At 41.2% G+C, this 23,136-nt stretch overlaps 1 protein-coding gene across 1 annotated transcript; it reads left to right on the top strand.

Annotated features, from left to right (window-relative positions):
• Window positions 1–1,100: 1,100 nt before the first annotated feature.
• Ghsr (growth hormone secretagogue receptor) lies at window positions 1,101–21,929 on the top strand. The gene is made up of 3 exons (XM_004633445.1): window positions 1,101–1,105; window positions 18,343–19,189; window positions 21,602–21,929. The coding sequence occupies exons 2-3, from the start codon at window positions 18,394–18,396 to the stop codon at window positions 21,904–21,906; spliced, it is 1,101 nt and encodes a 366-aa protein (XP_004633502.1). The 5' UTR covers window positions 1,101–1,105; window positions 18,343–18,393; the 3' UTR covers window positions 21,907–21,929.
• The last annotated feature ends 1,207 nt before the right edge of the window (window positions 21,930–23,136 follow it).

The following is a 23,136-nucleotide window of genomic DNA, read 5'->3' on the forward strand; positions in this document are numbered from 1 at the left end:
TTTGTTTGTATTCTTCACTTGTTCTGAGAGCTCCTGATTATTAGAAAGTCTGACAGCGATAACTCTAACAACTGTAAGTTGAGTTCTATTTTAGTGAAGTTGGTAAGATTAAAAAATATTTATGATACTTCACTTTCATTAAAATTAATATATTTTGTAATCAAGAGCAAAATAGCCTTAGGGTACATTGCTCATTTTTATAAGGGAAACTCACATACACATGTCCACTTTGCAAAACATTTCTTACTTATAACTGATCTGCCCGCTCTTGAGGCTTTTGTCAGCTGAAGCTGCCCTACTTCGCCATCTTCCTACCCCTTGGCTCTCCTGAGACAAGCTCCCAGCAACACAGCAAGGTAAGATTTTGCAGAAAATCTCAGGTTTCCAGGTCCAAACATACTACAAATGACAAATACTAAAAGAAAACGTCTCTTCTATAGATTAGCTTCGGAGAGGACACCAACTGTTGAAGACATCTGCTAAGTGGAATTTTTAATTTAATGGAATTTGTTGTAACCCTATCAACAAAGCTCATTTCCTGTGTACCATCTGTTGAGACACTTTGAAACTGCCTTACTTATGTAAAACCAGATGTACTAATTGTACTCAGGAAAGTGGAATACTACTTTTCACTCTTTTACATTTATTTTCCAATGCTTTCAAAGTCATTAGAAGATGAATTGGGAAGAAGAAAACATCAAGAGTGACAGGAAAAATTCAACAATAAAAGAACCAAACAACTTGATTGTAAAACAGGCAAAGAACTTGAGTGGAAATTTTCCAAAAAAAGAAATCTGAGTAGCCAAGGCCATTAATCACTATGCAAATACAATCAAAACCACAATGAGATAGTGCTTTGCATCCATTGAGATGACTATTATTTGTAAACAAAGACAAAAGCAACCAAATAAAAAAAAGGAAAAAAACAGTGTGGGTGGGGTTGTTCAGAAGTCTAAGCCCTTGTGCACTTACTGGTAGGCATATAAAATTATGCTGCTGTGCAACACCATATGGTAGTTTCTAAAAATTAAAAGTAAAATTACCATATGATCCAGCAATTTCAATTCTGAGTCTATACCAGAAAGAATTCTCTACTCCTCAGGGAGTAAAACAGATATTTGCACAATGTTCAAAGCAACATTATTCACAGTAGCCAAAGGTGGAAGCAACCCATAGATCCATTTCAGATGAATGGATAGAATATATGTAAAAGAATGGATATAATATGTAAAAGTAATCAGTGTCAAGTTGTATATACCATTTTAAGCAAATAATACAGTCTATGTTGTGAAACATTGATCAAAACTCTTTAAAATTGTGTGTTTTTTTTTTTTTTTTTTTTGTATTTTAGAGACGGGTCTACAGGGTGTTCAGGGTCTCACTCCTAGATCAGATTTATAGTGATCCACCTGTTTACAGCCTCCCAAGAGCTGGAATTACAGGTGCGTGCCACCACGCCCAGTCTCAATTGCAGTCTCAGCGCACCCCAGAGGCGGGGCCAGCACAGCAGGTGTAGGATGGGAAGCCAGCCCCTGAGCCTGCTTTCAGACGCTTTAATCTGCTGAGCTATTTGTCCAGCCCCATCAAAACTCTTTTAATGATTACTTAATATTTCTTTGCATAGCTGCATTATAATTTTGTACTTCCTTCAACACTTCACCCTATTGTTACTTGGTTTGGGATGGGTGTGAGGAGGCTATGCTATGTACAGTCTGAATTCATTCTGTATTAGTAAAAACATCCATCTAAACCGTGATAAGGAGAAAAGCTCCCGCCTCATCCTCCAAGCTCCCGAGAGGCTAAACCTTCACCTGCGAGGCTCCTTGCAGCTGGGGTGGAGCAAAAGCTGGAGTTTTGGTGAGACACATCTACTTGGGATTTGTGACCTGTGGAAGTTGTGAGCATAGAAGGCACATTCTGGTGGTGGCATTGGATCTACAGCCACCTCAGCTTCTAGGCAGAGCCCAGCAGCCGCCTTGATCCCAGGATCTTTTTTTTTTTTTTTTTTTTTTTTTTTCCTAAGGCAGGGTCTCACTATGCAGTTCAGGCTGGTCTTGAGCTCACTTTGTAGCCCAGGCTGGCCCCAAATTTGAATAGCCTTCCTACCTCAACCTCCTCAGCATGGGGATTACAGGAGCGCACTGCATTCCAGGGTCTGGTTTTGACCACATTGTTCCCTGCTGCCCATCTGACTTCCTCTGGCTTGTTTCTCATGTTTGGTATCCTGGAAAATACATGGCTTATCTGATTTTTTTTTCAATAAAACCATTTCCCCCTTTTTCTTGGTACTGGGGATGTTCTATCACTGAATGACACTGCAAGCCCTTTTATATTTTATTTTGAGACAGCATCTTCCTCAGTTGCCCAAGATGGCCTCCCACCTGTGTCATCCAGGCTCAGCCCCCCACACCACTGGGATTACAGGTATGTACCGCCATACCCAGCCATGAATTCCTCTTTGAAGTGTATTAATTGCAATTACTTACCTTTTCTTACAAAAAAAATCCTGCCTAATAGAGCTATTATTGTATTTTTACAATTTACCTAAATGATGCGATAGTCATCTTTGTACTTATATGAAATTTATTTTTCCTTGACCTTTAAAAACAAATCAGCCATCTGGGCTGGGGAGATAGCTCAGAGTTTTAAGCGCCTGCCTGGCAAGTGCAGGGACCAGGGTTCCATCCCCAGTGCTGCATGCCAGAACCCTGGGCACACTGTGCTGACCCCCGAAACTGGGCATGTTGGCAGCACTGGGGAAGCTGAGACAGAAGGATCACTATGAGGCTGAGCTGCGTAGTGAGACCCTGTACCAAACAAACAAACAAATAAATGATTTTAAAAAATTTTTAAATCAGCCATCAAATGAAATGTGAAAGGATGATATCATTAGCTTAACAAAACAGCAAGAATACAAATAAGAACTATTTGAATATTTCAGACTACATTATTAAATAAACTAGTGTTTAGGTATTGAAAAATTCCTGAGTTTGAAATAAACATCTTTAAAAAAATATTGAATTCACCTTGCTTTATGGGTGAAAACATAGGTTAAAATTGCAGAAATCTAATATTCTCATGAAAACTCTCTTAGGAAGGTTTACACAGTCTGTTTAATTGTATTCTCTCTGACACCCATTTGGTGTGGTTAGAAAATAACACAATTTTGCTTAAATTTTAAACTATCTGTACTGTATTCATAGAAAAAAATACATACATATGCTATCCCTTGATTCCTTCAACTAGCATGTATTGAGCACATAGTAGTTGTACTGAAGGGGGAAATTATAAAAGTCTGTCCAGTATGCCCACCAAGACCAATTTGGCATGCCCAGCAGGCCGGCTAATAGAACACGTCTTTCTTCATATAACCACTGTCTTTACTGCCTTTGTGTAACAGATGGCCTTGCAATGCAGCTTCAAATATAATGGGACACTTCTTCCTTTGTGTAACTCATGCTTGTTTAACTGATGGCCTTGCAACGTAATTTGAGATGTTTAAACTCCCTTAGCAACCCATGATGTCTCCTAACCCTCCAATCAAATGCACCACATCTACCTGTGTGCCTCCCACTTACCATCCCTATAAAAGTCCCAGCACCCAGCCAGGTGGAGCTTTGACTTTTTGGGAGAGATCCCAGTCAGACCCACTGGTGTAAATGAACTACACCTTCTTGGTGCTGTTTCTTCTTGAGTTTAGTCTGTTTTCTGTAACAGTATGTGTCAGGAACTATTCAGAGGCTGGGAATTCAGCAGGCTCCTATGCAAGATAGGTATGGATCAAAGACCCACACACAGGAAACAGTTGTGCCAAAAGCACATGCTTACTTGAGCCATATAGAGAAGTCTTCCTGCGGAAGTGGTGGCTGAGGTGAGACCTGAGTGATACAGAAGAGTTGATTTGGCAGAGAAAAGGGGAAAAAGGAAGTAAGTAAAGACAGAAGAGATTTCTTGGTTTATTGAGGGTTGGGAGTTTGCCAAAGAAGAAAAGTAGGGAAAGTTTTGGATGTTGATGAGTGCTATTAAAATAATAAAGCATGAAATGAAGCTGCAAACACACAAAAATAAGGGTGAGAAAGCATGATGGATTAAAAGGATATGTGGGCCCAATGGAGAGACAGCTCCCTAAATCAATTTTTTAAATCCATTTTCAAAATTTAGAGAAGATGTATGTCAAAATATTATCATTAAAATTCAATTTCAAGGCATGTATTAAAAATGTACTTGCAAAAGTTGGCTTAGTACATGAAACAAATTTGAAAAACATTGATTAACAGTTAAGACTTGGGGATGGATACATAGAATTCCATTATACTGGAAAAGGACTTTGCAAAAACAGGCCATGCAGGGGAAAAATTCTTAAACAGTTAAGGATAATATTTCCAGAGTACTGTGAGGGGGGATGACCCTGCATTCATGAAATGAGACTGGAGCCAGAAAGAAAGACAGCAGATCTATTTGGAGGCTCAACATAAGATAAAAAATGAGTCCTCAAAAAGAGAGAATCAAGAAAATAGGAAGACAAGCAATATAAAGTAATTTAATAAAATTTCTTAGAATTAAAAAAAAATTTCTTGGAATTACAAGACACACATTGAAAAGCTGGAAGACCAGTAAGTGCAGTGAATGGGACCATACACACTCCAAGGTTTATCTTGAGACGCTTTGGGGCTCTGAGACAAGGAGAGCTCTACTGATCTCATCCACCTTTCTCAGTTCTAAGCTTACCTTCTTCATGACATCTCTTCCCTTTTCAGTTTAAACTCAGTGATCAATAATCCTAATTAGTTCCTTGGGTGGAACCTTGGAGTCTCTGTCTCTCTTGTATTAGATGTGTTCTGTGGAAAGTCACAACCTTGGTGAGGTTCAATTTTCCTGTCACTCAAATTCTGCACTGAGGCAGCGAGGCAGGTGAGCATAAAATTGAGAAAACTCATAGTGACTGGTGTTAGAGCAAATAAAGGCTCATTAACTTCAAGTGGATTCTCACAGCTGCCCAGAGATCAGAAGACTGACCTTCCCTCTCCCACTCTCCTAGGTAGCTGTTGCACTTTTGTGTCCTTCTCTGATAGCCTCAAACTCCCACTTCCATGTTCCAATTTTATATTCTGAGAGCTGAAGCCAGCAAGAATTCCGTCAGGCCTGATGTTCTCTGCATCTGCCCACATATTTGTCATCTTATCCTGTTCCTGAGTTACCCCTAGTCCCCAAAGCCAAGCTCTCTAGATCCAGCTCTGTCAGGAATGTTACTCCAGTTTTTCTCTTTTTCTACCTCAATGACACTATTTTTACCACTTCGGCTTTCCCCTTTATAGTACCTCATTCCTAACAGCACATAAACCACTGTTATTTCTCACAGCTTTAGTACAAACTCCCTCCACCCCCTTCTAATCCTACTGTTTTCCTTTCCTTTATGATAAAACTCTGAATTGTCTGTAGTTATTGTCTTCAAATGATCTATAGCTCTGTCCATTTGGACCAAATAGATCCTCTCCCCCCCCACCCAAATGCTATCAGAAAAATCAGTTCTCATCTCACTTGACTCATTATAGAATCTGAGTCAATGGATCACTCCCTTTTCCTCTATACCCTTTCTTTTCTGCCTTTTTTTTCCCTTTTGATATTGTCTTGCTATGCAGTTCAGCCTGGGTTTGAACGCACTTTGTAGCCCAGGCTGGTCTCGAATGCACAATGATCCTCCTGCCTCAGTCTCCTGAGTGCTGGAATTACAGGTCTGCCGGCATGCCTGTTGCTTCACTGCCTTACTAAACAGCATACTCTCCTGATTGTTGTTCTACTCCCCTGGCCACTTAGGAATTCCTTAGCACAACTTTGACCTGTGAACTTCGGAGGACTCCAAACCTCAATCTTCATCTTCTCTTTTCAAGTTACATTCCCTCCCCAGGGTATCTAACTGGCCTGGGGTTAAACACCTATTTCTAGTCTCTTCCAAATTTTCTTAGCCTTGAGATCCATGCCTTCTTAGATTCTCTACTTAAATTTCAAGTATGTATGCTTTTCTAATATATCTGATATTAAATTCTTAATCTTTCTTTCAAAATTGGTCTGGAGTGATACCTCAGCAGACTAAACACCTGCTTAGGCAAGTGCAGGGACCAGGGTTGAATCACTGGCACCACATGCTGCACTGGTCCCACCCCCAGGCATGCTCGGCCAGCCACTGTGACTGGGTGTGGTGGCACACGCCTGTAATCCCAGCGCTGGTGAGGCTGAAGACAAGAGGATCACTACAAGTCTGAGCTGCATAGTGAGACCCTGTACTAAATACATTTTAAAAAAAATGTTTTTCGTTCTTACCCTTCTCACCTCAGTTAATGGTAGCTTCATACTCTAAGTTCCACATGCCAAAAGACATGCAAACCTGACATACAAACAGAGCATGGGGCTCTGCCTTTCACATGGTTAGAATTAAACTATTTCACCACTTCTTGCCACTTCTCTAGTCAACATCACTGGTACCCCTTACCACCATAACATCTTTCCATGACTGTTGAAAATAACTTCTTAAATGACTTCCCTGCCTGTACCCTTGCCTCTTTCTAGTCTTTCTCTAAAACAGTAGCCAGGATAATAACATCAAAGTACAAGTCAGTCGAAGTCTGATCCCAATGTTTCAGTAATTTCCTTTATCAGTCAGAGTGAAAGCAACATCATAACTCCATCCTTGAAGACTCTCCACCATCTGGTCTCATTTCTTCTCTGCCTCTCTTCATCACCCCTTTATTCTGCAGTCACCCTGCTAGAGCCACATGGTCTTGCTCCTTCCTTTTTCTCCATCAAGTAAGTTCAATCAAGGCAGCACAAACAGTCATGATAGAGAATAACATATTATCTGTTAGTTTCTTCTTCCTTTGACAAAATTCCCAACACTTACAAATTAAAGAAGGAGAGGTTTATTTTGGTTCACAGTTCGTAGAGGTTTCTGTCCATAGTCAGCTTACTCCAAGGCAGGGCAGCAAGGCAGAGGGGCACCTTGGTGGAGAAACAGTCCATGGCATGGAAGGCAGGATGCAGCAAGCTTTTCTTCTTTCCCTTCTTAATCCATCCAGGCTACAAGCCTATTAGTTGGTCCCTGGCCCCACACCCAGGTAGATCTTCCCTCCTCAGTAAGCCCCTCATCCACCACCAGAATTATGCTAGACCAATTAGTACTTCACACCTATGATCCAATCATTCCCCATAGCCCTATGTATGAGGTGAGGGTGGGGAACATCTAGATATAAGTCATAACAAATAAGAAATTAAGTATTTGACCTTATGCAGGTAATCGGTTATACAGTGTGTACACAGCTTTGCTTTTGTTCATGGTGCTAGTTCTGAAGCCAGCAAAGCAGGAAATTGGAAAGAAAAGGCAGATAAAAGGTGCGGGAGAGAAAATTCAATATGGAGGCCCCGGAGAGGAGCTGGGACTGCTGGTGACCTGTAGGCCTCATGTGTTTTCTCAGAACTTACAGTGATCCCCCACCTTCCCCAGACTATAGTCCCAATGCTGTCGATGATCTGTAGGAAAACTACATGTCCCTGTAGCGTTAAATATGAACCTGGCTCAGGAGATGGAGAAATGGAAGGAAGATGCACATCAGGACTCAGAAGGGCTATGGTCTTGGCTGCTGCTCATGTCAATGGAATTCATCCAGCAGACCCATGGTCACTTCAGGGGAAGCAACAGGATCTCATACTAGAATCTTCTGAGCAAAAAAGTGATTGCCGCTTCACTCTCATTTTCCAAATTTTGGGCAAATGTTTCTTGTGTTGTCATTCTTAGGCAAGAACCATAGAAGGAAGCACTCTGAAGTTACCTTGGCTGAACTGACACAGTACAAAGCTTCCCTCCCTCCCTCAGAAGCTTTGCACCTGTTCCCTTTGTCTGCCATGCTATCTCCTCCACCCCTGGCATCCACACATCCTGCAACACTTTACTCAAAAATCACAGTTTGTGCAGGTTTCAGTCCATAGCTGCTGGCTGGAAGGCAAGGACATGTGGCAGAGGGGAATCACAGAGGAGATACTATGCCAGGCAGAAGGCAGCAAAGCAGTAGTAGCAAGCACCAAGTGGTGAGCGACCATGGCAGGCCTCGTTCTGTCCCTTATGCGCTGTCCAGGCCTCATACCTTAGGGGCAGGTAGCACCCACACCTCAGGTGGGCTGTCCCATTATCCACACCCAGAACAATGCCAAACCAATCAGTGGACTAATTTAGGAATCACCCACCCTTTATCATGGTGTCACATGCTCCAGGTCTAGCCACCCCTGAACGCCCCACCCGTACCCACGTAAGGCTTTAGGGAGGCATCTAGGTGCAAACCATAGCACCTAGCAGGCTGAGTTTTTTAAAAAAATATTTGTTACTTCTCTAATTTTAAAAATTAGATTTTTAAGTAACTTTTCTAAACCTTCTGTAAGTATCCACAATGATCACTCAGGATAATATATCTCATTTGACAATTATAAAATTTGTTTTAGATACCCAAATGCTAAGATTAAAGTTTTTTTCTCTAGAAATATAACTTTTCTCATCCTCTCCTCTTGTACTTGACATTAAATCTGTATTCTTACAGCTTGCTGGTCTGGCAAGAGTGAAGGGCATCTCCTACTGTGAAACATGTGCTTGGATAGCTATAAGATGTGATAGGAAGTGCAAGTGATTAAGCCAGATATATTCATACATTACATGTGAAACTTGAAAGAAACATTAAAATCAATGATGTATTTTATGGAAAAGCACAACGCACTGCTTAAATTTCCTATGAGACTTCTTACATGTTCTATCTCTATACATGCAATTTCATTTTGTTTATTTATTTTAGTACCATGGATTAAACCACATGCTAGGCAAGCGCTGCACCACTGAGCTATATCGCCAGCTCTTAGAATTGTCCTAAATAGGCTCTCACAAAGTTACTAAATTGTCCAGGTTGGAGTTACGTTTGCTACCTTCCTGCATAAGCCTTCCCCGCTTTGAGACTAAAGGCATGCATCACCCTGTCTGGCTACACATCATGCTTTGAAACCTTTTTTATACACTTATCCATTTATCTATTTACTTTTCCCTCTTCCCTTTATGAGTGCATATTTGTAGCATGTAATGACTCCGTTCACAGCGGGGAGACCATGCATCTGCACAGCACCTCTTAAGCCCTTTGTCGTCCTTTCTCTTCCCTCCCTCACTGTGCCTCCCTCTCTTCGATCCATCCCTTTATGCCAAAGATATCTGCTTCTCTTTTTTCTATTATCTTTTATTTTGCTCTTTAATTTATTTATATTCTGGATTTCTCATATGATAGAGACTATGCAGTATTTAAGTTTGTGTGTCTGATTTGTTTCACTTAATATGATGGTCTCAAGATGTATCTGCTTTCCTGTAGCTGACTCAAGCTTATTCCTCACTATGGCAGAGTAGTATCTCAGTGTGCAGAAATGCCATAATTTATCCATTCACTCACAATGAATACATAGGCCACTTGTAGGATTAGCTATTACAGATTGCACTATAAACACAGGTGTGTCCGTGTCACCATTATGTGATGTATTTGATTCCTTCAGGGAGATACCTAGGAGGGATCTTAAATGAAATGTAAATTTAATCAAATCAGTAAATACTGGTTTCAGGGCTCTGGTACCTTCAAAGCCTGCAGAGTAGGTCATCAGGGTCATGTAAAGAAAAACTCTGGGTATTCAAATTGCTTTCAGTCTTACTGAGGACTCATGGCAGGGCCTGTAATCTGCCTACCCTAACTGAGAAGCCTGGGGTGACAATTCGCCCTTCTACAAAAGTGCCTTTCCCAGTAACTCTTGAAGGTGAGGGTGGCCTTTATGACACAAAAGAAAGTTTTGAGTTCAAAATTTAGAAAGTCCTTTTCCTCTTCCTTTTCTCTCTCTTCTTCCTAGAACTGATCTGAATGACTAGAATCCCAGCATCAACTCTGAGGGAAGTGACCTGGTATTGGAAGCCACTCGAAGAGGATGGTGGAACAGAGAGTCAGAAGGAGCATACATTCCTGTTTGTCAGTCCTGAGCATCCTGGGAACTGTTTTCCTTTAAACAAAAAATAAATCTATAAATCTTTACTTTGTCTCAGTCTCTTTTTTTTTTTTTTTTTTTTTTTTTTTTGCGGTACCAAAGAGTGAACTCAGGACCCTGAGCTTGCCAAGCAGGCACTTATTCTGATGTATTCAAACTTAGTCCTAACTAATACAGGAAATAAGATATAAACAATTAGTCCTAACTAATATAGGAAAGAAATATAAATAAAGAGTTCAAAAATAATCTTAAAAAGTGTTTACAGTCTAGTAGAAAAAATAGCATTCGGCAATACATGATTTTACTGAAAAATATATTTTAAATCCTGGAGAAACAGCATATAGACCATAAGTGTCAAACCTGGGTTCTGAAAATAAACACAAAAGTTTCATAAAAGACAAAAGAATGACCATGAAATCTAAAAGGGAAACCAATTTTTAAATAAATGGTGTTGAAACAAATGAATCTCTGTTTGGAAAATAAATAAAATTGGATTTATCCATCACTTCATGTATCAAGATAAATTGCATATGGGTTCAAAACTAAAAATGCAAAAAAGCAGACAGTAAAATAATAGAACAAAGCATAGATGAACTCCTCCATTACTTAGCAAATACTAAAGACTTTATAAACATGACTCAAAATCCAGGAACAGCAACAAAAACAAAACCTGACAATGACACCCAACTTAAAAGTTTTTTCATGGGGAGAAAGTAAACAAAGAAAACCCTGAGAAAAACAATGAAAATACAAATTAACAGCTGGAGAAAACATTGTCAATTTTTATTATTTCAAAGGCAAATCTGCCTAACATCCAACGGGCTCCTACAAGTCCATTTTAGAAAACAGCACCAGGTGAGGGCTACGCAGCTGTGACAGAGTATGTGCTTCACTGCGGGAAGGGGCCTGAAAGTCATACCCAGCACCCCCCCCCAAAAAAAAAAGACAAGAAGGGTTGCAGAATGGCAACCCAATAAAAAATGGGCAAAAGTCATAATCTTATTTTTCAATTTTGGATAATGGTCATTTTTTGCTGGGGTGAGATGGCATCTTGCTCACTGTGGTTTGCATTTCCCCGACGACTGGTGATACTATTGGTGTATTTGTTACTGGTCACTTGTGTGTATTTTGAGAATGTCTGTTATGATCTCTAGCCCATTTATAACTTGGATTATTAGTTCCTTATATATTCTGTATATTAATCTCTTATCAGATGAATGGTTTGAAAATGTTTTCTCTCATTCTCATATTGCCTCTTAACTTTGTTGGTTGCTTCCTTATACAGAAGCTTCTTGATTTGGTGTGGTTCCATTATATAATTTGCCTTTTTACTTTGGCTTCCAATTTTGGGGGTCCTACTCAAAAAATTTTTATCCACAATAACCTTTTAAAGAATTTTCACTACATTTTCTTGTAGCAATTTTATATATTCAAATTTTTCTCATTAAACTTTGTTTTAATGAGTCTCAAAATTCTGTGAGAGATTTTTGGTCAAGTTGTTTCCATTAAAAAGTATTGATTTTAGGGCCGGGGAGATGGCTCAGTAGAATAAGTGCTTCCCTGGCAAGCACAAGGACCTGAGTTCAATCCTCGATTCTGGAAAAAAAAAAAGAAAGAAAGAAAGAAAATATTGATAGTAAAAACTAATAACTTAGAAACTACCACACCAAAAAGATGGTCCACGAAACATTCTCCTTTCCTCATGAGGATTTTATGATGCGTTGTTAACATTAACCAGTCTTTCACTATTAAACTTAAATGGCCAATTGAAGAAACAGTTCTGAGACCGGTCTTCCACCACTGATTAAGACTGGTGTGGCAGGTGTTAGGGTTAATATTCATTTAGCCTTCTGAGCTTTCTTGGCAGACTTGGTGACCTTGCCAGCTCCAGCAACCCTTTTGTCCACAGCTCTGATGACACCCACAGCAACTGTCTGTCTCATATCAGGAACAGCGAAATGACCCAGGGTGGGTAGTCAGAGAAGCTGTCGACGCACATGGGTTTTCCTGGAACCATGTCTACAATGGCAGCTTCACCAGATTTCAAAAGCTTGGGCCCATCTTCTAGCTTCTTACTAGACTGGCAATCAATCTTTTCTTTCAGGTCAGCAAACTTGCAAGCGATGTGAGCTGTGTGACAATCCAGCACAAGGGCATAGCCAGCACTGATCTGGCCAGGATGGTTCAGGATAATCACCTGAGCAGTGAAAGCAGATGATTCCATTGGTGGGTTGTTTTTGCTGTCACTGGAAACATTGCCATACTGGACATCTTTGACAGATACCTTCTTGATGTTGAAGCCCACATTGTCCCCAGGAAGAACTTCACTCAAAGCTTCATGGTGCATTTCAACAGACTTGACTTCAGTCATGATGCTGACTGGAGTAAAGGTGACCACCATGCCAGGTTTGAGAACATCAGTCTCCACTCAGCCCACAGGGACAGTGCCAATACCACCAATTTTGTAGACATCCTAGAAGGGCAGCCTCGAAAGCTTGTCAGTTGGGTGAGTGGGTGGGAGGGTGCAATCCAAAGCTTCAAGCAGTGTGGTTCTGCTGGCATTGCCATCTTTACGAGTGACCTTCCATCCTTTGAAACAAAGCATGTTAGCACTTGGCTCTAGCATGTTTTCACCATTCCAACCAGAAATTGGCACAAAAGCTATGGTGTCAGGATTGCAGTCAATTTTCTTAATGTAGGTGCTAACTTCCTTAACAATTTCCTCATGTCTCTTCTGGCTGTAGGGTGGCTCCGTGGAACCCATTTTGTTAACAACAGTTAGTTGTTTCACACCCAGTGTATAAGCCAGAATGGCATGCTCATGAGTCTGCCCATTCTTGGAGATACCAGCTTTGAATTCACCAACACCAGTAGCAACAGTCAGGACAGCACAGTCAGACTGAGATGTGCCTGTAATCGTGTTTTTGATGAAGTCTCTGTGTCCAGTGGCATCGATGATGGTCACGTAATACTTGCTGGTCTCAAATTTCCACAGGGAGACGTCAATGGTGATACCACGTTCACGGTCAGCTTTCAGCTTGTCCAAGACCTAGGAATACATGAAAGAACCCTTCCCCATCTCAGCAGCTTCTTTCTCAAATTTTTCAATGGTTCTTTTGTCGGATGCCACCACATTTGCAGATCAGATAGCTGGTGGTGGTGAACTTGCCGGAGTCCACATGTCTAGTGATAACGATATTAATGTGAGTCTTTTCCTTTCCCATGTTGGCTTTGATTTAGTGGTGGTTTTCATTACACCTGTGCTCTCGTGTCAACCCCATTGGGAAAAAGCTCAATCGTTTTTTTAAAAAACATATTTAGTACAGGGTCTATAGGGTCTCACTACGCAGATCAGACTCGTAGTGATCCTCCTGTTTTCAGCCTCCCAAGCACTGGGATTACAGGCACGCACCACCATACCCAGTCTTAGTCACTGTCTCAGCACACTCGGGTTGGGGCCAGCATGGCACCAGGAATTGAACCCCTAGTCCATGCGCCTGCTTAAGCAGCCACTTTAGTTCACTGAGCTATGCAGTGAAATATAAATTCAATCTTATATTAGGTCTTTTTGTGCATTTTGAATTGACTTTTGTGGAAAGGGGATGTTGAGATCTACTTTCATTCTTCTGCATATATGCCAGCATCAATCACTGAAGAGGTCTGTGTTCTAATGTATGTCCTTGGCACTTGGGTCAAAAAGTAGAAGGCTGTATATATGTGGATTAATTTCTGGGCTCTCTGTGTGGTTCCACTGGTCTCTCTGTGTTGATCTTTATACCGGTATCATACTGTTTAACCTACTATAGTTTTGTATTATATTTTGAAGTCAGGTTTTTGTTTTTATTTTCCTATGCTTTTTGAATTTTGATTTTTGTTTTGTTTTACTTTTTTGCCTAAGATCACTTTAATAATTCTGGATCTTTTGTGATTATATATAAACTTTCTGACTATTTTTTCTATTTGTATAAAGAATGTCATTGACACTGAGGATTTTCTGTTGATTACTTTGGGTAGTAGAGTCATTTCTACAGTGTTAATTTTTCCAACCCAAATTCAGCTGTGAAATTACCATATATTTACTAACATGCATGGATATTCTTGTTCTTAGAATTGTTCCTGGACTGTTCAATAAGCACTCCAATTGCCACTATGTAAAAGGGTCGTAATTGTTGCTTTCTGCTTCAACATCTATGTTTTCTCCTCCACTGCATGATAACTTCAGAGATAACACACTGCAATCACACTCTTGGCTAAAATATTTGGGAAGAAAGCTAATATTTTTGACTAGAAGTGTCTAGTGATAATAGAAATGAATCTGGATACATCTTAAGATGTAATCAGAAATGGCCATGACTCTAGTTAAATTTTTAAAGTAGGGATTATATTAGTATTTTTAAATCCTTACTCTGTAGATAAGCGTATCTTAATTTTTCCCCCTTGTATACTTTTTTATTTACCTCAGGAAGGAGCTTTTAGGGTGGAGGGAGGGGTGGCTTGCTCTCTCTTTAGCTAGTAGAATAGTGTGCCTTTGGTCCTCACACCTCTTACGTTGGTGGACACAGTAGCCATGCTTCCTGTGAGGTCAAAGCTGGGTACCAGCCCTCTTGCTCTTGATTGGGCTTAATGGTATCTGTGGACTTTGTCATCTGCTGCTTTGAGCAAACCAGAGAAATAGCCCTTGCAGCATGAGAAAGCCCCAAAGCTCTGAGTTTATACCTCCACATCAACAAAAACTGAATGTTTTTTAGCTTTAGAATGTGTTACGTCATTTGAATTAATTTTTGATCATACTTCACCTTTGCAGAGGAATTGTTTCATATAGACACTGGTATTTTTTGAACTTAATAGCTAAAGATTCTAAAATGCATATTTTATACTGTTAAATTTTAACAGGTCAGGGAAATTTTATGTAACCAATGATAGTTACTTTATTTTTTTGTATAAATGTTGTTCATGCTGCAATGTTTAGCATTTGTTAACTCTTATTTGAACTTTTGCAAGTTCATTACTATGTTTAATAGCACCCTTGCCAAGATAGTTAGCATGTAAAAAGCAGATTTTGAGTTTTTGTTTTCAACAGCTTCCTACTGAAGCTGAGACTTACAAACAAGTTGAGTGGCAGGCCTGGTATGCTGTATCTTGTTACATAAAGCTGTTGCCAGAATCTTAGTAAATACAATGTTTTAAAAGTTTGTTGTCTTTGTATATTCATAACAAATTACAACAAGTTAAATTTAAGTGAGAATTGTACTACAGCTCTTGTGTCATATTTTACTAAGATTTTGGGCCTCTTATCTCTTACTGAATTGCTAGAAATGTTAAGAGGAATTGATAAGTCATTTTCATATAATTAGGTAATATGACATAATTTGATATACAATTTTGCCTGTTACGGAGGGTGTGCTAATTATAGTGGTATATGCACAGAACATTTTGGCATGACAAGAAGCTGAATAAATAGCTATTTTACTTGAAAAACACTCCTCAGTTTTCAAGATGCCACTTCCTCTTAGGAGCCTTCCCTAAGGTCTCCATACAGTTCTTCAGTTCCCTTTACTCTAGTAGAACTCACTGTGTGGACATCTGTAAAGGTGCTTATCATAACAGTACCTGAATTTTTCGTCTAACTGTACTTTTCTCTCCAGACTGTAAGTTTGTAAATACTTGGCCTGCTGGATTTTACTTATCTTGCTATTCTTAGTCCTTATCTTATATTTAATAATAGTTGTATATATTTTAAAATATTATTGTCTATTGAGAGTGAGTAGATCAGTTTTAGCAGTAATCTCTACTGCTTGATCATATAATGCAAATTTGACAATATTTTAGGAAATAGTTGAGTTCAGTTAAACAGCTGGCAATTTGAATTTTTTTTTTTCAGAACCAGGGATTGAACTCAGACCCTTGCGCTTGCCAGGGAAGCACTTATTCCACTGAGCCATCTCCCCAGTCCCTAAAGGTAGAGCTGGCACTCGAACCTATGAACTCGTGCTGTAGAGCATAATGCGTAACCACTACGCTATCTCTCCAGCTGGCAATTTGAGTTAATGTGATTTTTTTAATTTTATGAAAAAATAAACACAACTTCATAACAATAGTTAATACACTTGTGTTATTATCTTTAAAGTACTTAGCATTCAAGATGTTGACAAAAAGATTCTTACAAAGAAATCAACTAATATGTGTATAAAACTTTCTTTTTAGTGCACTTTTAGTATAAATTTATTTTGGTGGCCTTTTTTCTTTTTCACCTATCAGCCAGAGCTTCAGCACTGAATATACTAAAACTATATCCTAGAAAATTTTCAGTTTCTTGTTCTTAGACAACTTTCTTTAGTAATTTTTCTGTGCCCATGTGCATTAGCCTATTGGTGGCAGGCAAGGCATTAGCAAAATCAATTATTCATTTTTAGAACTCTTGTTACTTGTTGGTAGTTTGACTTAGTTGTAATATTTTTAAAATAATGATTTGACATAAACATTTTTAAGCCAGTTTGGTCCAGCGTTTCTAACACTTCCGTGCAGCCAAGTGTATACTTGTGTATACTCAACAGTGTATACACCAGTGATTGTGTTTAGCTGCCTTCTCCCACGCAGTCTCTCACTGAGTGCAATCCTTGCTGCACATGTGCTTGAATCAGTCCTGGGTCTCTTAGACATTTAAAGATTAACAATTTAGGTAGTAAAAATCTTGTAACCACCTGTCAAAGGCATATACATATGCACCCCAGTATGCGAAAAGGTCTCGGATACGATTAATGGATTCTTATTTAGACCAGCGGTGGATGAACCCGGACAAGTGATTTTAAGGCACCATCTGTGCTTCCATAGGCAAGACCAAAAGGCTTGGAGGACCAGTGCAGCAGCCCATAGGCGCTGCTGCGCCGGAAAGGACCAGGAGCTGGCCGTGGTACTGACCACATCCCTGCGCTGCGGCCCGCTGGTCCAGCTGCATTTGTGAATTCTCTTTGTCTTAGGTAATGGATAGAGTCGCAGGCCTTATAAGTGTAGAGGCAGACTCTCACTCCTTCTTACCTGCTGCAACTGCTACCTCTCGGCACCAACCATAATAACATCACGGCAGCCAGCATTCATTTACTAAACCTAGTGTGTTCTGCACACTTGAAATTCAACTACAGTGGTCCTCATAGAGGTTTTGGAATTCAGAAGGCAGATTTTTCCAAGGGAACACGGTAACCAAATAGCTGATCTGTCTTAATAGTGCCTTGAATCAGAGACAGAGAGAGCGAGAGAGCGAGAGAGCGAGAGCGAGAGATCGAGAGCGAGAGAGAGACTGTGTGTTCTCCACGTGTGCTCTCCTCCCCGCCTCTGCTCCTTCTCATTTATCTCCTACATCCTTCTCTCACTCAAGTTCCCTGGCTTTCTCTAAAGTCCCCTTCCCAGTTTGCATGGGACAAAGAAAATCTTCTGTGCAGCATGCTCCTTGCTAAGGTCAAGGTGGAGGAGCTGCAAAGACTGGGATTTAGGGCAAGTTTCTTTCTCCTTCTTGCCCCTAAGGTACTCAAGTCGAAACCACTTAGGTGATGCAGCTCTGGTCATCCTTGTTCAAGTGGTCATATCTCCTAATTCTCTCGGAGATGGTCTGTTCCACACTGTGCGAAGCCCTTCCCAGACACACACAACTGTCTTCTCTGGTCCGAATGCAAACACAAAGTACACACACACACACACACACACACACACACACACACACACACTTTGTCCACCGAGATGAACATGCTTGCTTTTTCTCCTCCCAGGTTCACAGCAACCCATACTGCTTCCTGAAGGACTCGGATTCCAGGTAGAGAGAAGTATCCTTTCCTTTGCCACCAGCGTCTCCACCCCGTTCCTGCAGTGACCCGTCCTTCCCAGCCACACTGAAGCCCTGAGCTACCCGGGTCAGGAGAGGACTCCCCGCAGAACAGCTTCCCAGCGTCTCTGCAGCGTCCAGGAGCGCTGATGCTTCGGGGAGTGCGAGCTGTGGCTGGGACAAGAGCTTGAAGACCAGGAGCCGCTGTTTTGTGACAGGTAGGCGGGTGAGCCATGGTGGGGGGCAGGCTGGGAGAAAGGGCTGCGGAGAAGAGGGTGGCGCAAGGGGGAGGTGTCAGAGAGCGAGAGCATGGGTCACTGTCTCTCCCTCTCCTCCTGGCTCTTTCCCTCCCATTGCGCCTTCTCCCAGGATTGCTTCTTCTCACTCCCCTCTGCCTCTTCAGCACCTTCTCACCGAGCCCGCCCCTGCTCCTTCCTCGCACTCTCCAGCTCCCAGGGGAACCGCCACCCGGCATCAGCTCTGTCCAGTCCAGCTTTCCAGCTGTCGCCTCTGGGAGCCAGCGGAGCACAGCACGCAGCATGTGGAACGCGACTCCCAGCGAGGAGCCCGAGCGCAACCTCACGCTGGCCGAGCTGGGCTGGGACGTCCCCGCCAGCAACGACTCCCTGGCCGACGAACTGCTGCCGCTGTTCCCAGCTCCGCTGCTGGCGGGCGTCACAGCCACCTGCGTGGCCCTCTTCGTGGTGGGCGTCGCGGGCAACCTGCTCACCATGCTGGTGGTGTCGCGCTTTCGTGAGCTGCGCACGACCACCAACCTCTACCTCTCGAGCATGGCCTTCTCCGACCTTCTCATCTTCCTCTGCATGCCCCTCGACCTCGTCCGCCTCTGGCAATATCGTCCCTGGAACTTTGGCGACCTGCTCTGCAAACTCTTCCAGTTCGTCAGCGAAAGCTGCACCTACGCCACGGTGCTCACCATCACGGCGCTGAGCGTCGAGCGCTACTTCGCCATCTGCTTCCCGCTGCGGGCCAAGGTGGTGGTCACCAAGGGTCGGGTGAAGCTGGTCATCCTGGTCATCTGGGCCGTGGCCTTCTGCAGCGCCGGGCCCATCTTCGTGCTTGTTGGGGTGGAGCACGAGAATGGCACCGACCCTCGGGACACCAACGAGTGCCGCCCCACGGAGTTCGCGGTGCGCTCCGGGCTGCTCACGGTCATGGTGTGGGTGTCCAGCATCTTCTTCTTCCTGCCAGTCTTCTGCCTCACTGTGCTCTACAGCCTGATCGGCAGGAAGCTGTGGCGGCGGAGGCGCGGCGACGCAGCTGCCAGCACGTCTCTCCGGGACCAGAACCACAAGCAGACCGTGAAGATGCTGGGTGAGTCTGCCGCTGCCCGCTGCCTCCGCGCCTCCCTTCCCGCGCCCAAGACTCCATTCCTCCCGGGATGCGCCGGCTCAGGCTTCTCCGTCTCCGTCTCTCTAAGCTTCCCTCTGCTCCCCTCTCCATATCGTGTTGACTCTTTCTTTTGGTATCTTCTCTCCGTGTCTCATCCTCTATCTTCTTCTTTTTTTTTTTATTAATTTTATTGAGAAATCTCAATGAGACAGTTTCAGAACAGGTTAGTAGGATAGTTACAATAATTAATACATTGCACGTTGTTGTCTTTGTAGTAGTTATCCATAGTACAAGATGCAAACATGATATCCTGTCCAAACACTATTGGTAGAAACTCTATCTTCTTTTTCCCCTATTATGTCCCCAAAATGAATTTTATATAAGGCAAAAAACCCCACAAAAACCAAAAAACCTTGCTTGGAAACGAAGACGTTTAAAGAAAAGAGTCTCTGAAGTGTTACAGGGGCGTTTAAGCTTCTTGCCTCTGATAGAATTCGTGGGTAGAAAGTTACATGAAGACAAGCAGGCATCAGTTGGCTAAAGTGTTCAGTGGTGGATGTGACTCAAATAGTGGCTTTTTTACAGATTATCTATTTTGTTTCAATAGTATAATTTGTTTTCTGCGCTGAAGGTTTTCAGACAATCGCATCAACTCCATTGATTCAGCTGTTGGTTTATGTGGCTTTAAAAAAGAAGTCAGAGAAAAATCAGTGCTGGGTTTTCTTTTATTTATTTTCATGATTCCCTGTCCTTCCGGGTGGCATAGACCTGGGAGGGCAAGACAAGCTAGGACAGGCAGACCCTGAGAGCAGGAGAAAAGCAGGCCAGCAGGCTGCTTAGGACCTACCACCCTCCTCAGGCGGCCCTCCAGGGACACCTGTGGCCAGCGCACAAGTGCAGAGTGCTAAACATTTATTCCACAGAATCAAACTGTTTAAGGATATGTGTTTGCTACAGCTGAAGTCATCCAAATGTGGTTTTATGCAGGCAAAACACTAATTTTATTCACTTTTTGAAAGCTAGAGTCTGTATATGGTTTTTTTGAACCTTATGATCAGCATTTCATGTTTATTGATGTAGTTGATGTTTCTTAGAAGTTATTCTAGGATGATCCCATATTTATAATTTTATAATTCCTAGCCCGTATGTATTAATATTATAGTTTATTCAAAGAATGACAGATCTTATTTTCTAGACCACTGACTCACCCAGTATGACTCATAAATTGTAAACCTATCCGTATCCTCTAGGGGACTCTAAACTCTTACATTTGAGTTCACTCAGTTGCCACGGTGGCTAAATTGGTACTATGCCACTTAGTTCTGAGGATCCGTTTAGTAATTTACTCTAATCTTAAAGCTATTAAATCCCTCATCAATGTTAATTTTTTCCTTGTCAATTTTGAGGAAATTAATACTGTGGTGGCAGGGCTAAAACACTTTTCTGGTTGTCTTTCCTTGGTTTCTGAATTTTTTTTAATTTAATCTGAAAGTTATGAAGTCTTTTAAAAATATATAGGCCAAAAAAAGAGACTTGGATGGATAATAATTTATCCTGGTTGGTTGAATGACCTTTCAGACCTATTTATATCTATTGTAAGGGATATAGAACCATCCATCCCGAGGTTCTTAATTCTAATTGCATATCCAATCATGTAAAACTTAAAAAAAAATGATATAGTTGCACATACCTGTAGACTCAGCTACTCAGGAGGCTGGAGTGGTGGCACTATTAAAGCCCAGAAGTTCAAGGCTAGCTTGGGCACAATATCAAGACTGCATCAAAACATAATATAAAAGGAGGGAAGGAGGAAGGGAGGAAGAGAGGGAGGGAGGGATGGAGGGAGGAAGAGAGGGAGAGAGGGAGAGAGGGAGAGAAGGAGAAAGGTAGAAGAGGAAGAGTTAGGTGCCTTCATCTCATTTTTGAAAACAATTTACTGTGTCTGTTTTATATCAAAGAAATCTACATTTATAAAAAATAAATCACCCCAGGAAACTCTAGCTCACATGTACAGTCAAATTCAACTTTAATGCATACATGTTTTTGTTGTGTTTGACACATATAAAATGTAAAATGGCAGATTATTATGGACAAGTTGGCTATCAGTTGAGTCAATATGTCACCTTAATTACAAAATAAGTAAATAAATCCTTAAGCAGAAATGCCGGGAAGTAAAACAACAGTAAGAACTGTCTGGCTGTTGCTTGGAAAGTCTCAATCTTTGTTAAAATGAAGGAGTGGGCAAGAGTAGAGACCCTGTTGCTCTATGACAACAGAGCACAGTGTTTTGCAGTGGTCACGGCACATGTAATTGAAATGAAGCTAAATGTTACAAAGAGAATGTTTTTGGTGCACCATTCCTTGAACTGATGCTCTCTCCCATTGTCCTTTCAGCTGTAGTGGTGTTTGCTTTCATCCTCTGCTGGCTACCCTTCCATGTAGGAAGATACTTATTTTCCAAATCTTTTGAGCCCGGCTCCCTGGAAATTGCTCAGATCAGCCAGTACTGCAACCTCGTGTCATTCGTCTTGTTCTACCTCAGTGCAGCCATCAACCCCATTCTGTACAACATCATGTCCAAGAAGTACCGGGTGGCAGTGTTCAAACTTCTGGGGATTGAATCCTCCTCCCAGAGGAAGCTCTCCACTCTGAAAGATGAAAGTTCTCGGGCCTGGACAAAGTCTAGCATCAATACATGACCAAGCATACTGCTGAGCAGTCATTGCTTGTTATTCTAAATGGAAGCCATAGACCAGCAGAACTTGGGAAGAAGGTGAAGGTCATATTGGAATCAGGGACACATTGGTCTAGAAGCAAGTGGAAGGAAGAAAAGACAGCACCTCTAGGGGTGAGCAGTTGGCTCGACTGCATACCCTTCACTGCTTTCGTTCACTCTTCCTGCATTCCCACCAACTATGATTTCTCCTGCTGGTGCTGGTGCTGGTGAGGGCTTTGCAAACTGGAAGGAGGAGGAGCTGCTGGGAGGGCAAAGGGGGCCCTGCGTGGTGGAGAAAAGCTGATCTGATTTGCTTTCCACACTAATCAAAGTTATTTAATAAAAGGATAAGATTAAAATTAAAAAATTAAAGCACGATTTTGAAAAACTAACTATTTTTACGAAGCTCTAGAGCAGTATGGTCTAAAAGAGACATAATACAAGGTACATAAGTAATGGATATAAATCGATTTACAAAAACCTGATGTTCTTTTTTTTGCACTAAGTTTTTGAACACAATTTACATGTTAAGTTTATCAGTAATATTTAATGCACTTAGATTTCATAAAATTTACAGGTTAAAAAGTAGACTCAACAACTTATTAAGAGTCGATTCAACAATGCAAGTTAAAAATTTTCCAATAGTTAAAACAGATTTTTTAAAATTTAAAATCAGTGAAATTAAAATTTCATTTCTTTGGTTACAGTAAGTACACTATGTGTCCAACAGCTGGCTAACGGTGGCTAACGGTGACTGAACAGAGAGCACCTCTAGAGCACATGCAAAATTATTAATAATCTTATATACAGTGTTTGGAAATAAATACCCTTTGCCTAAAATTGTCTTATACTGAATTAGCATAGCAAAATTTTAGAATGATGAACTCTAAAAATCAAATTCAAAGTGCTATTGACCATGCTTTGAATGTAATGGGATAGAATATGTAAGATGCATTTGAAGATATCTAATCACATAGTAAATATTCAAGAAATGATATGTCATAAAACCATAAATAATCTCAAACCATCTTATTTGACTTTTCAAAAGTGGTTCAGCCAAATATAAGGTTTTGGTTTCTGAATAAAAGAATCATTATTACTTACTCTGGCAAGCTTACAGGGCACTTAATGAACATACCAGTGCTTCATAAAAACTCAGAATCCCACAAATGCTACTGCTTGTTGACATTCAAAACTCTTTGAAATCTTGTAG

Source organism: Octodon degus, unplaced genomic scaffold (genome assembly GCF_000260255.1).
Source record: "Octodon degus isolate 3935 unplaced genomic scaffold, OctDeg1.0 scaffold00055, whole genome shotgun sequence".
Lineage (NCBI taxonomy): Eukaryota > Metazoa > Chordata > Mammalia > Rodentia > Octodontidae > Octodon > Octodon degus.